Source organism: Agelaius tricolor, unplaced genomic scaffold (genome assembly GCF_023055355.1).
Source record: "Agelaius tricolor isolate 1412-34295 unplaced genomic scaffold, bAgeTri1.0.p SCAF_5, whole genome shotgun sequence".
In the NCBI taxonomy this organism is placed as follows: domain Eukaryota; kingdom Metazoa; phylum Chordata; class Aves; order Passeriformes; family Icteridae; genus Agelaius; species Agelaius tricolor.
Genome location: NW_027269265.1, coordinates 23474861 through 23492982, shown reverse-complemented (window position 1 = coordinate 23492982; position 18122 = coordinate 23474861). Strand labels below are relative to the sequence as shown.

Below are 18122 nucleotides of genomic sequence, written 5' to 3'. Positions count from 1 at the left end.
CTTTAGACATGAGTTCTCTATTTTGTGTGAAATTAATCTATAGGACTTTAATATGACATGTTCATTTGAATAACATTTACTGTTGTGTCATCTGTAGATTTGATGGACCTCGAGGAAGAGGATATGACAAGTTTGAAGGCTCAAGGCAGAGAGGACCTCGTTTTGACTCCCAGCGCTCAGAAGGATACAGGTCACGTTTCGACCGACAGAATACAGATGGACAGTCTTCAAGTAGATGGGGCTCTATCCCACGAGGACCAGCAGGACAATTTTATACAGCAAATGCATCGCATGGACACGGTTCCCGACCTAGTGGTCCACGGTGGATGGGGCCCAGGCCTCATTTGGGACAGCAGCAGCAGCAGCAGCAGACACAGGTAGACTCACAGTCAGAAAGCAAAGAACCTTTTACAGACACAGCTGGTGATCAGCAGTCTGTAAGCAGAACTGAGTCTACTCCTGACGCACAGAGTACAGGTCCCATTGAGCCAAATGAGGACCTGACAAACACTCAACAGGAGCCATCCAAAGCTGAAGTCAAAGAACCTAGTTCAGACCCTCCTAAAAAGTGGACATGGAGTTCACATGATCCCAACCAGCAAGGAGAAGAGTCCAAGGCACCCTCCCCACCTATTCAGAACCAGAATACAGTACCCCCTGCAGAAGGAAATGAGGATTTGGATTCACCAGATGGCCAGTTGACTGCTTCAGATAGCACCCAGGGCCTACCTGGACCGGAAGGCAGAGGAAAAGGGCCATTCATGCATGAAGATAGAGGAAAGGGACCAGGAAGCAGAGGAAGGGGCCGTGGCAGAGGGCAGGGGGATGGCCGCGGCTGGGGAATGGGCCGTGGCCGGGGAATGGGAAGGATGGATGGTGGCCGGGGAATGGGAAGGATGGACGGTGGTTGGGGAATGGGCAGGATGGACGATGGCCATGGCCGGGGAATGGGCAGGATGGACGATGGCCGTGGTAGAGGATATGTATACAGAGGCAGGGGGCAGGCTAGGCAGCCATCCATCCGTGGCAGGGGAGCGTTCAGGAGGGCAGACAGCAGGGAGAGGATGCCAGATAGACGGTCAGGCAGCAGGGAGAGGATGCCAGATGGACAGTCAGGCAGCCGAGAGAGGGGGCTGGGTGGACGGTCAGATAGCCATGAGAGGGTATTCTCTAACCGAGACAGGGAGCCACCTGGACGGACAGGCAGCTGGGACAGGGGACGGGCAGGAAGCCGGGAGAGAGGCCCGGTGAGACGCGCCTCTAGCCGGGAAAGAGAGCCCATGCGGCGGGCAGGTAGCCGGGAGAGGGAGCCCATGCGGCGGGCGGGTAGCCGGGAGAGGGTCCCCGTCAGGCGGGCAGGTAGCCGGGAGAGGGTCCCCATCAGGCGGGCAGGTAGCCGGGAGAGGGACCTGGGCAGGCGGGCAGGTAGCCGGGAGAGATGTCCCATCAGAAGGGGAGATAGCCATGAGAGGGAAGCAGGAAGATCTGAAACAGGCAGTATGGGTAAACCCATTCACCTAGGAGATGACCCTGACAAATTGCCTCCGTACCATCGAGATGAAACATTCAGGGGTTCTTGGGGTCACGAAGATGATACAATGCAGGAGGAATTTCCTTTAGATAGCCAAGATGACCCGTCTTTGGAGCATGAGCAGTTGGATGAGTGGGAAAGAGAACAATACTGGAGAGATCACAACTCTGATTATCAGGATGATTCTGTACATGTGTATGACAGAGATGACAGGTTGCAATCCCACCATTCACTGCCCCCATTGTCTCCCCTACCACCACTACCTCCTTTATCATCTGATCGCGACAGACGAGATTCGTGGTGGGATGACTGGAAAAGGCCAAGAGAAAGGGAACTGGAGAGAGATCTAGATAGAACTGGAAGATCCTCAGATATTTATGATCAAGATTTAGACAAAGAATGGGATAGAGACTGGGACATGAGACCTATGGATAACAGAGAAATGGGGAATCGTGACCTGGATATCCCCCCTCTACCACCATTACCACCCCTTCCACCTCTGGACAGGTATCGTGAAGATAGGTGGAGGGACGATAGGAACAGAGATCATTATGACAGAGATCTCCGAGACAGGGGCGAGCTTAGGATTCGAGAATATCCGGAGAGATATGACACGTGGCGGGAGAAGCAAGACTACCTTCCTGAAAGGACTGACTGGGAGAGGGAACGCTTGTCAGATAGGTGGTATCCAGATGATGGAGAGAGACTGAGGTCCCTGGATGACCACTCAGAGACATCCCTTCCTCCCCCTTCACATTCCTCTGATATGCTGGGAGCAGATTCAAACCTGGACTCTGACCAGTCCTTGGGAGGAGTGATGGTCCTAAGCCAAAGACAGCATGAGATAATTCTGAAGGCTGCCCAGGAGCTCAAAATGCTTCGGTGAGTTACCTGGTTCTGTGATTTTGAATAGGAATCCCATACTGTGGGATCCATTTGAATCAACACAGTAATGGCTTCATTTCTTTTACCTGCAGCAGGATAGTAGGAGCTCATGTGGAAGAAGTTATTTGGAGTACTTTTACCACAGTTTTTTAGATGGACTTTTTTCTTAAATAGATGATTGTCCCTTTCCCTGTGAGTATGGTGCTCCGTATGTTACGTTCCAGGAAGAGATCTGTCCCATCATCTGACCAATCTTTTTGTTATCCTTAAATAAACTTGTGGATAATTGCTTTTCAGTATTTTTGGTAGTATCAGATGAGTTTAGTGATAATTGCTTTTTAGTACTTACCCCTCAAGACCTACATTAATGTAATTCTTAAGACCTAGTTTTTTCATATTGCTCACTTTTAAGTTAAAACATAGGTGGGTTTTTGTTCGTTTGTTTGGTTTTTTACAGAGCCTCCTCATTTGAAACCAAATATTGTCAGTGAACAATTTTCTCAAATTCGGTTGATCTTAAGTTCTGGGAATCAGCATAAAAGGAGTGATATAACAGTTAGGAAGATATGAATGCAAGAGTTTATCAAGACTGCATTTTTAGAAAGCAGCTACTAGACTTCCTAAGGCTGTAATAAATGTTTATTATGAAATTGGTAATAGGAGAGATGGGGCTGTATGAGGCTTTCAGCAACCTAATCTAGTGAAAGGAAGGCTGGAACTAGATGGTTTTTAAAGTCCCAACTCAATCCATTTCATGATAGAGATGTTTTGCACTTTTCTTCAGACTGTTTTGTTTTCAGATTTGTAAGATTGCTGAGCACCTGTCCCATATAGAAGGTCTTAGATGCATGCCAAAATGCAAGAAAAATAATTTTTTTAAAGCGAGAACTTTTATTCTGAATAATTTAATAACTTACTACAGTCAGATTAATTCAATGGTGTTATTAACTGTGAAGTCTGTGTTATAAAGTAGTATTTGCTGAAAGTTTGGAGTAACATTATTTTCAGCTTCCTGACTTTCTCATTGCCTCAGTTGCCCAGCATATGTTTTGCTGTTTTTTGTGTCTAGCTGCAAGCCAGTCACTTAGGCTAAGGAACATAGTTTGAGAATCACTATGAGAGAAATTTATTAGGGCTTAAATAATTTAAACATAGTCACTAAAATGTTTTATGTAAAAAGTGGTTACCTATGCATCTTTCAAAGCCAATAAAAAGGGGAAATATAAACATGATACTGATTTTTAATAGAATATAAGAGTAATCTTCATATTAGTTACACTGGTACTTCTCATTAGGTTCTTATGGGCAGATGATTTAAGTCTGAACAGTAGGAACAACTTTATGGAGATTACTTATTAATTTTTATGGGGATTTTTTGAGCCAAGAGTTATACCAGTAGTGTGGTATATAATTGCTTTCATCTCCAAAACTAAAGCCTTCATCTGGCTTTGCTTTTATTGTGTGTAAAACAGCATGGTCTCAGCTGCAGCCTGCTCTGTATTTGTGATCTAGTGTAGTGCTCAGTTTACTCTTTTGTATTTACAAAATGCTGAGGATTCTTTTCTTTGAGCCAAGTTCCCCTTCTGCTGAACACTGAACTGGTGCATTACTGGTTAGTGTGGTTTCTGTTACGCCTTGTTACAGAGGTATCCCATTCCTAGCTGTCATTTAGAAACTGCTTCAATACACAGAGTTATTAACAATTGAAAAACCTAGATTAAAAAATGCTAACAAAAACTGAAGGGAAAGGAAATCATATTCACTAGAACTTTGTAATCCAGTGATTGTAGTACTCACAGCTGAACCTGTTCTCTGCTCTGTAGAGTATGTATTGGTTGTGTATTAAATAGCATTTTGATATATAAACCAAAGAAGCAAAAGTTAGACTCATTGTTTGGTTTTTTATATATTGGAATCTCTTGTGCTTTGTTGGCCTCAATCCTGTTACCATGTGAACCAGAGCAAGTAACTGAGAGCACTTAGGTATGCGTTTCCAAGGGGTTTCTTGCTTGCAGAAGGTGTTGACAAAAACCAAAAATCAGCTTTTCTCTTTGCTGTTCAAATGGAGTGATTCTGGCAAAGCACAAAAGCATAACTACATGTCTCAGGAAACTTGTGATCAAAAAGCGTGCAGCTAATACACTAAATGCCTCCATGGTTAGGTGGATGTGAAACCTGGATTTCTGAATCACAGCATTGCCCATATAAAGCCTGCTGTGTCCTTTTCTTCTTTTGGTTTTGTCTCTGGTACTAGTGTAATACGTGTTCTCACCAAGAGCATTGATTTCTTTAATTTTTCATTTAAGCTATAGACTGATAACACTTTCTTATGATGCATGTGCAGGGAGCAAAAAGAACAGCTACAGAAGTTGAAGGAGTTCAAACCTGACATTTCCACCCAAGACTCTCCAAGATCACAGAGCACAAGCACAAGGCCAGGTGCCTTTCAGGTAAATTCATCTTACACTGATAACATGTTGGTAGGAATTACTGTTTATCTATGTTGAACCAGTTCTACACACTGATGGTCCAATTTCTCTCTGGAGTGCTTCCCCAGCAATCCTTACAACCTTAGCTGTCTTCTGTTGAGGCAAAACAACTTCTTTGTTTCTTTAAATTTTCCAAAGCATTTTCTGCTCAGTCTGTTGCAGCAGAACTCTTGTTAGGGGTTGAAATGAGCCAAGGCACGGACTCTCATTTAAAACCTGAAAAGGGTCCTGGTTTATTCTTCTTTACAGCTTAGCCATCCTGACTCTGACTACAGCAAACTCCTGCTGTTGCTTCTCTGACAGACTGACTGCTGACTATTTCCTGCTGGAATAGGACTGCAAGTATTTCGTTGCTGTCTCTGACTGCAGGCTTTTACCTAGCTCAGCTATGACTGCAGGCTCCAACAGTAGGCTCTAACTATCAGACCCAGACTGACCTCTCAGCAGATCTTTTGCAGCAGCAACTCTCTTCCTTGTTTTGTTCTTCTTTGTGTCTCTCTGGATCATTCCTTTTTCTTCAGGCCTTCTCTACCTCCTCAAGGTCCTCTTCCTCAAGGCTCTCCCTGACTGGCCAACCCATGCCTTCTATCACACTTACCTTTATTAGTCAGACCCCATTAAGGGCAAGGCTATTCTTCTTTGGTAATTAGTACAACTGTGACTTATCAGGGGCGAGGACCCTTGTAATCCCTCCTTCTACACCTACAAGTCCACCATGTCTTCTGAGTGTGACCCATCAGGGATGGTTGCACATAAAACAGTGTACATTGCTGTAGGATAATGTGCGAAAAGAGGCAAGCTCTCCCAAAACAGGGACATAAGGTTCACAAGAAGACCCTGTTTTTCTTTGCTTAAGTTCTTTCAATTTGCACTGCTTTTCCTACTCCAGGAGCTATCTCCTCTTTGAAGTTGGGAAAACTTGAGGATACATCCATCAGAAATGGAGATATTTCAATGTAGCATGGGCATTAGCCTTCTGTTTGCTGTTTTTATTGGGAATTTTTATTACCTTCTAGAATATCATGAAGTGCCTGGAAACTCATGTTTGTGTACCTCCATCCTGTTGTGATGCAACTACTCCTCTACTGCTTAATTTCCTGTGCAGTTCTGGTAACTGTTCTCAGATGCTTATATTTGGGTTTTTTGATAATTCAGAAATCAACTGAACTTCTGCAGTCTTGCTAACTCAGGTTTATAAATCATTCCTAGAATGAGTAAACAGTTTTGTTAAATGTGTATTGGAGGAGACATCTGAGTTGATGCACCATCTTTGTTCTTCATCACATCTTAACCCCAAAGTTGCTTACACCAATAAATTTAGCCATAAGGTCTTCTGGCTCTGACATTTAGCCAGACCAACCTTTTTTTGTCCCTCCGTCCAGGGAAGTGTTATGCGGTGAATGAGGCACTGCAAGTTTTCTTTTTGCTTAGGTGACCTCTTCCTTGTTTACAGTGTCTGTAAAGTAAAATAATGGAGCTGGTTTGCTACCAAGATATGTTGATGCCTTTAGGAAGTTAGAAAATATCAAAATAAAATATCTCAGACTACTTCACTTGTCTGCCTAGAGGTTTTCAAACAACTTTTGTCTTTCTTGGAATTCTTCCTTCCAGATATTTCTGCCGTGACTTTGAGTTGTTATTACAGAGCTCAGCTTTGTATCTACAACCTTCCTGCAATTTTTGTTGTATGTTGCTAATAAGGCTGTCTGTAACTTGGCATCTGCTCTGATGCTGAAAAGTCTTGTAATATGTGGGGTTTCTTGTGGATGTTTGGTTTGGTTTGGTTTTCGACTAGGCAAGACCTTCCAATTTCTTATGTTCTTCTGATACTTATTTTATTAAGGTTTTTCCAGGTATTTCTGCTCTCTGAATTTTTCCAGTGGTTTCCACAAAGAAACTGGCTTTATCAATCCTTTTGCATCTCACCAAGCTGCCCTACTTTCAGATTTTCAGCCTTCACACAGACAGCAGGAATCTTTGCAGACAGCAGGAGTCTTTGGAAATAAACAGTAGACACATTTGAACTGAGATAGGCCTACTGGAGCTAAAATTGGTAAGGTTATTTTGAAGAAAATCAGTAGTGTTTAAGCCTTCACATAGTGAGCAAATGCAAAATTAAATCAGGCCACCAGTTTTTAAAAATAGTCCTCCTACCTGTAGCACCTTGATGGAGGTTCTAGAAAATGTGTATGGTTTGACTACCAATTGCCATTGCACATACTGAGGATGAGAGAAGGTTAGTTTGCAGATCTACATTAAAAGTGCTTTCTGCATCTAGGTCTCTTCTCAGCTATCTTCAGAGGCACCAGTAGAAGCCCAAGCTATTAAACCTTCTCCTGCTGTTATTATAAAGCCTCCCGTGTTGTTCAGACAGTCCACCCCTGTGGCAAGACCAAGTGCCCCACTGGCAAGGCCTACTACACCTATGACAAAGCCACACTCTCCACTTTCTACTCCAACTACAACCCCAAATCATGGTCAGTCTTTAAAACCATCACCTTCTGCTGTGGAACAGGAACGCTGGGATGAGGACTCTTTCCACGGACTGTGGGACACAAATGAGGATAAAGGTGCCAATATGGAGTATGAGCTGTGTAAGCAGGAGTCCATGATGCCTCCCCCTGTCTCCTCACCCGTGAAGGTACCTGCTGTCCACACCTCCATTCCACCAGCTGTACCAGTGTCCCTTTCTCCGGTTATTCCAGCGGTTCCCAAAGCACCCATCATTCAGCAAACGGTGGATTATGGCCACGGGCGAGGTGGGTATCACAGTGCATTTGATATGTATCAAAGAGCTAATTAGTCCTCCTGATATTTTGGTTTTTTTTTTAAAGGAGTGTGCCATGCAAAGTATGCATGTTCTGCAGTTGATGTGTAGGCTTGTGTGCATTAATGATGTAATGCTGATCAGTTATAAGGAGTCTCTAACCTTTAACCAGTTATGACTCTGAGTTTAGTGTTTTTCTTGATGCTTTTAGAAAGAGCTATTTCATGTTGGTGAACAGTGTATATTCTATGGTTACTATTCCATGAATGGTGTATAGCCATGGGTGCTTCTAGTAAGTACAGTGTTTATTATTGTACTTACTAGAAGCACCCAATGTGCTTCTAGTTATGTTCTGTATTTAGGTTGATAGTGTTACTTTCCTTTAATCCCTTTGTAGGTGAGTATGGAAATAACTGGGCTAGAAGGTACTTCAGATGGTTAGAGTTCTTAGATGTGACTTAAAACAGAATGTGGCTGGTGTTTGCATTATTTATATACTGCATAATGGGTGTGAGGTACCCTCTAGGCAGAGGGGGAGGCAGAGTCTGGTTCTGAAGGGCATGCACCCTATACAGTTGTTTAACACATAGGTAAATAGTGGAGGGCTCTGCTCTTTACTATTGAGCTTACCAAGGCTAAAATTCAACACTAGTTTTTAATAGAATTGATCCCCCTCCTTTAAGAGGAGTGAAATCATGTCATAAAGAAGTTCTTAAATTGCGCATTGTCATTTAAAGACTGTTTTTTCTCTCTCTAAAGTACATAACAGGACTGGAAGCCATATCTGTTCCATTAAGTAGATGTTTTGCTAAAAGCTGTTTGAAAAATGTGATTGTTGTGAGACTTTCAGTTACTATTCTTGACATTACAGTAACTCTGTGAGTTATTAAAACTTACAGAGCATTTTAATGTTTAGAGTTTTCTGACACTGCATGCTACCTGAACTCACCAGAAAAAGCAGAAGTCCCATTGTTAAGATAGAGTGGTTTACATACACACACACAGACCCACTTCATCCTTTAAAAACCATGGTGCTGTTTATTTATATAAAGCTCTTTTTGCATTTTCCACTAAAAGAAATTATGGTAGCTTGTTCTAGTCACTTTTGACTGATTACTTTTCAAGAGGAAAGAAAATACAAGACATGTGTTTTAAAACCTTAGGATTTTTTTTTTTCAACCAGATATAACCACGAGTAAAGTGGAACAGATTCCATATGGGGAGAGGGTAACCCTTCGTCCAGAACCTCTACCGGACAGGCAAACATTTCAAAAAGGTAGGAGGTGCTTGGCTAGCTTTCAAAGAGTTAGTTAGCTCTTAAGAAAAGTAAGATGCTAAAAGCTTGTTCAAATTAAGTAGCTCTTGTTTAAGCTAGAACCACTTTATTTTCTTCAGAGGTCCATAAGAATAACAGTTTATATTTTCAAGAGGAGTACTGCAGTCAATAACCTAGTCACTTTAAAAACTCAGTTTGTAGCTTTAAGTAGGACTGCATGGTATGGTTGTCTCTTGTACAGTTTAGGAAAGAGTGTCTGATAAAGTGAATCCTAGCTCACATACCATATACTTTTTTTGCACTCTTATCTGTTGCCTTCTTTTTCCAAAACAGTAGTTTGGATTTCTATGGGTTTCTCCCTTCAGAGCATCCAGGTCGCTACAATAGAGAAAGAGATCGTGAGCCTTATTTTGAGCGTCAGGGTAATTCCAGCACAGATCATCGGGATTTCAAGAGGGAGCGGGAATTGCACAGAGACCGAGGCTCTGTGGACTATGAACGAGAGAGGTTTGACAAGGAGCGGCATCCCCGAGATGATAGGTACGTGGTTTTGGAACACTATGGACATCAATACAGTTGAGGCTGTATTGTCTATCAGGCTGTCCATTTTGCCTGAGAGATACATGTTCCTTCACTCTGGAATCCACAGTGGAAATTCACAAAAATACACAAAATACACTAAATACTTTTTTGGCAGGGTTCTTCCTACCACACCTTCAAGGACTCAGTCTTACCGTGACAAGAAGGACCATCCATCCTCCAGGCGAGGTGGTTTTGACAGACCACCATATGAACGAAAGACAGATCGTCCAGCATATGATCATGGGCCTTCTATGTTTGGAGGTACAGTTTCTCTACCTTAAAGTCTTGCTAGAATATTATAAAAAATAATGGACTTGCAGAGGTGAAGATTAATTGGTAGAAGATTGATTTGCATTATTTGTTTGTTCAAAATATATAATTCAGGAAAATCTCTTTAGGTGGTGGTATTTAGTTTTGTTTCTCTGTGGTGTTGAGATCTCTGTGGTGTTGTGAATGAAACCATTATATACTCTGCTAAAACCTGTCTTTGATTGCAGTAGGTTTAAGATTAGAAATTTTAATTATTTATGAGGACATATCTGTTAATTTAAGTTAAAATAATGAAGGTGTTTAAATCAGCTCAGAACATCCTAATTTTTTTATTTTACTGAACTAAGAAAATTCTTCTGTCCAAACACTGGAATTTGAAGGTGATCGTAGAAATTACCCTGAGGAAAGGATTCCTATTTCTGCTCCATCAATGCCTCGTCAGCCACCACCTGCTCCACGAGTAGAAAGGAAGCCAGAATCTAAAAATGTAGATGATATTTTAAAGCCACCAGGACGGGATAGCAGGCCAGAGAGGGTGAGTCTACATTCTGAAAGCAGCAATCGGTTTGAACAAGGTCTGTATTCAGATAGAATGCTGGTGGATGTACTATGTTGGGAACAAGTGTCCATTTGAGGAAGCTCTGGAAATTAGCTTGGTTCCTTTGCAAACACCTGGAGTGTTGTAGCATAGCTATTAGGAGTCCACAGAGGTGGTAAACTTCATTGGAATGCTCAAAGCAAATTGGTGTGTAATGTTAAGGTATTTTGGCCTCTTCTGAGGTCTTCACTTTGGTTTTTGATGTATCAGGGGAAAAACTTGTTTTTACCCAGGGATTTGGCAATGCACCATATTATATAAGAAAGAACACAATTTAGGCTATAAAACATTTAGGTAAGTTTCATTCAGTTGAATGAAAGAAGTTAGTGAAACTGAGCCAGATCTATAGCATGCAGCCTAAACTGCTGTGGTGATTAACATCAAAAACTCTGAATTATGTGGAACTTCTACCATTTCTCACAGCCTGGTTTCTAAAACAGACAGTGAGTGCTTGATGATATGCAAAATTCTGGAGAATTATGTGTTGTGAGCCCACACGTAATTCTCCAGGAGAAAATATTTGCAAAAAAGAGTCTGTTAATATAGTACAGTATCATATCTGCTTACATGATCTTTGTTTCAGATTGTGATCATCATGAGAGGGTTACCTGGCAGTGGAAAGACACATGTAGCAAAACTCATCAGGGTATGTAAACAGGCACTCACTGTGTAGTGCTGCTTGTCTTTTACATGTGCTTCTACTGTTTGCTTTCTGTTTGCCTAGAATTCAAGTCTGTTGTTATTTCATGTTCCATGTCTTCATTTGCTATGTGAATCTCCACCAGTATTAGCAAGCAGGAGGGATACTTCTTGTTTTTACTATTGAGCAGGGAACTGCTGTTGACCAAAAATATTTTGAAGATTTTGAAGTATTTTGAAGTGTAGCAGAATGGAATTTTTACAGCAAATGTATATGCTTTTTTTTGCTTTCTTCCCAGGATAAGGAGGTAGAATGTGGAGGACCTGCACCAAGAGTGCTCAGCCTGGATGACTACTTTATCACTGAAGTGGAGAAAGAGGAGAGAGACCCAGATACAGGGAAAAAAGTTAAAAAGAAGGTAGTCTTAATTCTCTTGCTTTTCTTGACAAAGAAACAAGACATTCTGGAAAAACAGTGGCAATCGGAATTCCAGTCTGTGGGTTGGGAAGAGTGCAGAGGTCTCTGGGCTGTTTTTCAAAACAAGCCAATATAACTTAGGGTTATATTAGGGTGGTATGAGCAAATTCTTAAAAACTGTCCTGAAAGGTGTTTTTCCCACACCAGTGTACTTTGTGGTCATGCCATTCAGGTGTTGAATTTAGCCATTTTATAGATGTCCTCTTTCTTAATGCTTTTGTCCTTGGTAAAGGTGATGGAGTATGAATATGAGGCTGATATGGAGGAGACCTACCGTACCAGCATGTTTAAAACTTTCAAAAAGACCTTGGACGACGGCTTCTTTCCCTTCATTATCCTTGATGCTATCAATGATAGAGTGCGACACTTTGAACAGTTTTGGAGTGCTGCAAAAACAAAGGGGTTTGAGGTAATGGAGCCTAAATAGCATTTGAACTTGCTGACAGCCATATGCTGATGTTTCTAAACTTTTGAATGGAAAAGTCTCCCACATTCAGGGAAAATGCTGTGGTTTACAGTTACGAATTTACCTTTCTTTAAGCGTACAAATGCAGGGTATATCACAAGGTAGACAAAGAGCTCTAAAAATTGGTTTACAATATTTAATAGTCTTTTTCTTTCTAGGTGTACTTAGCTGAAATGAGTGCAGATAACCAGACGTGTTCCAAGAGGAATATTCATGGGCGCAAGCTAAAGGATATCAGCAGGGTAACTATATACATCTGGAGTCATACTGTGCTTTGGGGCTGCTGCTGTTTGAAAACTATAGACTACATAATGCTTACACTTTTCCTCTAAGAAATACTGGTAGTTATTTCATGGGATTGATTAAAATTACTGAAGTACAGATACATCCTGTTAGCAATCAGGAACCAAATTTTCCGATGAATCTGTTAGATTTTTAGAGGTACTTATTTTTGTGTGTTTTGTTAGATGTCTGATCACTGGGAGGCAGCACCACGCCACATGATGCGCCTGGACATTCGTTCTTTGTTGCAGGATGCTGCTATTGAAGAGGTGAGAATCTCTGTGCTTGTTAAAACTGCAGATTAGGTCAATGTGACTGTACTGAAAATATGAAGCTGACAAAGATGTGATCACAGCAAGGCACTTTAGAAAGCCAGAATCACTGTCAGGAAAGTGTATTTTGTTATTATGAATTACCCCAAACATGAATGTATATTTTTACCTCTTATCAACTTTTTGAAGCTCAGACTTGGGCATCTTTGAGCAAAAGTCACTTTGCTCTTAGCAACTGTTGAATATCAATTAAGGAGATTAAAGAGAAACTTTGTACTTTTAGATGAAGCTCAGCACTTTTTACAGGTTACTGAGTTATTTAGATCACATTTTGAGAAAGTAGTTGGAGAAAGTAAGATAAGGAAATAAACAAATTTTAACATGGTCCTTGTTTTGAGAAATACAGGTGTTTAGCAGAGAATGAAGAAATAAATAACATGTAGCAGAAGGCTGTAATTGCCTTTGCATTTCATTTGCAGTTTGCCATGACATGCATCTTTGGTGTATCAGCTTACTGTATTGTTGCCTTCTTCAGCAGTTGTGAGGAACTGTGGGCATAAATTAGTGTTTAGTTGTGTAGTCTTTGTGAATAAACCATATCTTGTTGCTGTTAGAACAGCTCCTGACACAGCCATAGAAACACAGCCATGAACTGCTGAAGTAGACAGAGGGTCTTTGCAGGTTGTCACAATGTTAGCAAGTTATTATTACATCTTCAAATTCTTTGTACTGGAAAATAGTAATCTTCAAGAGGACAGCAAAAGGTTCCACTCTAAAGTAGGCTCAGAGAACAGCAGATTGGGATTTACAAGGTTTTGCAAATTATGTAAAGGACTGTACAGACTTGGGGAGTTCTACATATTCCAGAGTATATGCATGGGTCCCCAGTACAGCTGCAGAGCCCAGACAGTATTGCATTAGATGAGCAGAGTTTGATGTTATGTCTTCATTCTTCTATTGTTATGCTGAACTCTGTGGTTACTATTATTCTTTACTGTGATTAAAAAAAAAACATAAAAGATAAAGGCTCAGTAGTGGTGTTCTATGCAGAGGCAGCCATTCCAGGTATATACAAATGGCAAGTTTAAGAACTTTTTCTGAGACTGCAAGTTTTGAAATGTGATTGTGTGGGAAGCAAGAGAAGTATCTTGCTGTCACAGATAGTGGTAACACAATGAATGCATGTGAAGGAAGGAATGAAAAATTTTTGCTTTTCCCCAGAAAATCTTTGTAAAGAATATTCTTTGTCACTCTGTTGCTAGAAGAGAACATGCTTCTTACGAAAGCCAGAATGGATACAGGGTTCATATATATTGCATCACCATACTTTCAAAGATGAATCCTTTCTTTTCAATTTGAATTTGGACATCTCTACTTATTTTGTTAAAAAGAAAATAATTAAAATCCAGACACTGCCCTGTAAGTCTGTGCATGTGCTTTGAAACAGGTGGAGATGGAGGATTTTGATGCAAATATTGAAGACCAGAAAGAAGAAGCAAAGAAGGACACAGCAGAGGAAGAAGAAAGTGAACTGGTAGGAGACACATCAGCCATCCCTAACAAATTGTTCATTAATGTGTCTGAGAGAGAATCTCAGTCTTACAAATGCCAACCCATTGCCGTTCTTAGCAGTGCGATCTTAACACACATGTTTCTAGCAGTTTTTTACTTAAACATTTCTAGGAGAACTTTAATGATAAATCCTATTATTTCTTCCTAATTTATTTCTAAGAATATGTGAGTATGTGCTACAAACAGTATTGTCTATAGAGCATGATAACATGCCTCATAGAGATATTTTAAATTGCAGTACATAATAGCGCTGTCTTCCAGATAATCTAAGAATGACACAAAGTAGAGGGATGGGAACAATGGGCAAAGATTAATTTAGCTTATTTCCTTTCATGTGCCTAAAGAACTCTCCTCAACTGTCACAGTATATAGTAACAGTTATGAAGACTGCTTTTTCTGCCACGGTTGACTGACTTTGTTTGTCAGGTGGTATTTCCAAGGTGAGGCATTAGGTCTCTTGGATAAATAAAGGTTACAGAATTGCCCTGAGGGCTGGCTTTTTTAGGTATGTATTTAAAAGGCTACGAAAGGCTTCCTGCTGTAACTTCTTGGTATGTGTTGGAGCTGCAACTGGTCTGTGCTTGATGAGCTGAATGTCTCAAATCTTGGTGCCCACAACCAAGCAGTTAAAGTTCAATAAACAGGAAGTAACCAAAAATGTTTGAGTTGAGCAAAGTGTTTTTCCTTGATGGAAATTTACTATTTGTCAGGAGTGGCAGGTCAGAAAGCAATTGAAATCAGAATTTTAAAAAGCTTAGGAAAAGTGGATTCTAATAAACATCTATTTCTTTCAACATGACTCATTTATTCTCTTTACTAAATTATTCTTTGGCGCAGAAAAATGAGACTGCATAAAGTGTGGTTAGAACATTTCAAAGATGCATCCATGTTTACAAGAATATGGCTGCTAGTCCTGTTTCCATGAGCTATAGTTAAAAGAAAAAGTTGTCTTTAACTTTTGAGACATCTGTGCATAACTCTGTGTGTGTATGTGTGTGTTTATGGGTTCTGGAGAGTGTCCTAATGTACAGCACTTATAACAATAGGCCTTTTCTTTGGGACAAAGAGAAAGCAAAAAGTAATCTGCATATACGAATGTGTTCTATTCAGATGCACAAGATATGAAAAAGAGCATTATCTGCTGTGGGTAATCTCTTGAATTCAGTCAGATGGCTAATCTCAGAGAATTATGTCAGACAGAAAGTGGAACAGGACACTGTATTCACTATCTCTTGCCCTTTTGAGAACATTTGATAAGGGTTATGCAATTCATTTTGCTGCATTTAATCCTGTGAGAAAAGGGAGGTCTGAAGCTCCTGCCATCTGGCAGATGTCTTTGAAATATCCAACTGTCTTGTACCAAAGGATAAAGTCTGAATCTTTGCTTATCCTATTTGAGAACCAGGATATTGTATAGATTCAGCACACAATAGGCCATTTCACACCATCAAAGTCACTCTTCTTGCTATTATCAACTCCCATAGGATTGTTTGTAGCATTCAGACAATTCCTGCTTTTCTGTGCTTGATGGTATGAATTACTGATACATTTAACTTAGTGTTCTCACCAGTGTATCCCACATCACTTTGTTTAATGCAGGCTTTTAGCTGTGGTGTAAACTCTCTGAGCAAGCTTTAAAGTGCAAGTTGGTTTAAATGTATAAACATATGTATATACATGAAGTTTATTTATTTGTTACAAGGAAACATTGCAGCACAAACTGTTTTGGTTTGCATTAATTACAAATTTGATTAAAACCAAGAAAATCCAGAGATCCGATAACCTCAAGTCACTGATATATGTTTGATAGAAAAAGGTCATTCAAGGATTTTTTAAGAGCAGTGCTGAATATAATCAAATGCAGTGTGGCTCTCTGGAATTTACTGGAATACACGAATTTAGTAACACATAGTATTAACAAATACACATATATTTTTACCACAGTGGAAGCAACCTATAAATAAAGCAGGAAAGAAGTTAGTGTAATAAAACTGGTTTGTGGATTGTTTGTTTTCTTCTTGAAATCTTCTAGAGTAGTTCTTTTCCCTCTCTGTTAAAAAACATTCTAAAAAATAATTAAATTCTCTTGGAGGGCTTCCATTTACTACCTTGAACTTTTTTATGTGGTTGCAGAGGAACATAAGTACTTTTATACCAAAACTGAACAGCTGAAATGAGGGTTGCTTAGTAACAATTTACTTGTCAAAGAATATAAAAACAAAATACAACAAGAGGCTAACTAAAATAAATACCTTTTTGCCAAATTTATTTTCATTATGCTCATTTACAAAGAATAAACTGCTAAAGATCATTACACATGGTGACATTATTTGTAGGGCAGAATTGTTTTATAAGAATCATTGCACTAAGAGTACTATTTTAAAATGAAAAGTAATACTTAAATCCTAGTGGCTCAGCAGATTCTCTCATTTAAACAAAAAAAATTGTTTAATTGTGGATTAACCACTCATACATTAATTTAGTATGTCCCTTCAAAAGGAGTAAGTGAAACTTGTGTGTACTAAATCTGGGAATGTGTTCATAAAAACTTATGGTAACGTTTTCATTTGTGTTTGTAAAGCTTTGAATATTCTTTATGCCTGAAAGTTGTGTGACTTTGCCACCTGGAATAATACAATACAGTAACTGCACACTTCAGTGTGCGTTTGCTGTCTGTCAGACTCATTCTGGAGTTCTGTGTTTGCAGAGGGCAGCACTCTTGTAATGATTTGCAAGGGCTACTGAAATCACTGAATGGCAAGTGGATGCAGAAGTTCTGAAATACCGAGTAATTGGTCTCCATCTGATAATGAGACTTGTGCCTTACAAAAAGAAATACCTTGAACTCCCATTGTAATGCTGTTTCCAGTTCAAAAGTGATATGCATGTGTGTCTCTCTCTAATCCTCCGAGCTTCTTTCTGTGTATGATTTAGGGTTACATTCCGAAAAGCAAATGGGAGATGGACACTTCTGAGGCAAAGCTAGGTGGGTATTTATTTTTTCCTGTTTCTTATAATTGGTATCTAATGATATGTGCAAGACTTGAATTTTTGTTTTTACTGTGCCTCCTTGCAAAGACAAATAAATGCGTTGATTTCATACATGTGTCTGAAACTGCAAAAGCGTCTATACAGAACAGGAATTCATCTTCTGCTAGAGGCAGGAGACTTTACTACTTTCTAATCATCACTATTATATATTCATTAATTGTTGTTTCATTTGGTCAAGGAAAGTACTTTGTCTTCAAATTTGAAAAAAACAGTATTTATATTCTTCATCTTTCTGTGTTTATTATTTTTATATAAGCAAAGAGTCAACTCACATCACACTGTACTCTTTTTCATATTGCATACCTTTTTTCCTAAGTGTCATCAGTAACTTCTTGCATTCTTGGAGACATGCCTCATAGCTGAACTGTATTGAAGATGCTTCTCACTTTTCAAAATTAGCATCTGTGAGGACAAAGTAGTGGCATGCTTTGAAATTGGTTCTGAATGATTAGGTGTCAGTATATCTTTTCAGCATCTTAGGCATTGAAAAGTTTAAAGTTCATTATGCTTTGCAGTTCCAGGGGAGCAATAGAATTCTTCTTAGTAGCATGTAAAATGGACTTTCCAGGAGCACAAGGACACAATTTTTGCTGTACTTTTTTGTTCTCATAGTGCTGATATTAGGATTCTGTCAAAGTCAAAAGCAACTTTCAGGCAGAAATGCGTGCACCACAGCTATGGTGAAAGGATTATTCATGGAAGGGGGTTTCTGGTCATTATGATCAGTTTTGTTGTGGGGTTTTTTTTTACTGAACAGTATAAGTTCTAAATGAAGGTTTTATCTAGGCAGTCTGCTTAGAACTGCTATTTTTGTATCATGTCCATGAGAAGTCACAAATAGCTAAATGGGACACAGCATTTCTTAACATTTTGTGGTTTGCTTCTTCATGTGTGGTACAGCCCTGTGCATCATAACTTTCCAATAACCAAAATCACAACTGCACCATAGAAATAGAGTTTGGAG

At 39.9% G+C, this 18122-nt stretch overlaps 1 protein-coding gene across 6 annotated transcripts in view; it reads left to right on the top strand.

Moving 5' to 3' along the window:
• YLPM1 (YLP motif containing 1) overlaps nucleotides 1-18122 on the top strand; it is a 45677-nt gene that overhangs the window by 11505 nt on the left and 16050 nt on the right. For 2 of the 6 annotated variants that reach the window (XM_071426802.1, XM_071426801.1), the window contains 14 exons: nucleotides 98-2413; nucleotides 4761-4866; nucleotides 7184-7664; nucleotides 8856-8948; nucleotides 9314-9488; nucleotides 9646-9791; nucleotides 10148-10335; nucleotides 10982-11044; nucleotides 11337-11456; nucleotides 11748-11924; nucleotides 12140-12223; nucleotides 12449-12532; nucleotides 13983-14069; nucleotides 17042-17093. In XM_071426802.1, coding sequence (XP_071282903.1) covers nucleotides 98-2413; nucleotides 4761-4866; nucleotides 7184-7664; nucleotides 8856-8948; nucleotides 9314-9488; nucleotides 9646-9791; nucleotides 10148-10335; nucleotides 10982-11044; nucleotides 11337-11456; nucleotides 11748-11924; nucleotides 12140-12223; nucleotides 12449-12532; nucleotides 13983-14069; nucleotides 17042-17093 — 4172 coding nt within the window. The remainder of the gene's footprint in view (nucleotides 1-97; nucleotides 2414-4760; nucleotides 4867-7183; nucleotides 7665-8855; nucleotides 8949-9313; nucleotides 9489-9645; nucleotides 9792-10147; nucleotides 10336-10981; nucleotides 11045-11336; nucleotides 11457-11747; nucleotides 11925-12139; nucleotides 12224-12448; nucleotides 12533-13982; nucleotides 14070-17041; nucleotides 17094-18122) is intronic. The other 4 variants (XM_071426803.1, XM_071426805.1, XM_071426804.1 and 1 more) reach the window with 3 other exon arrangements.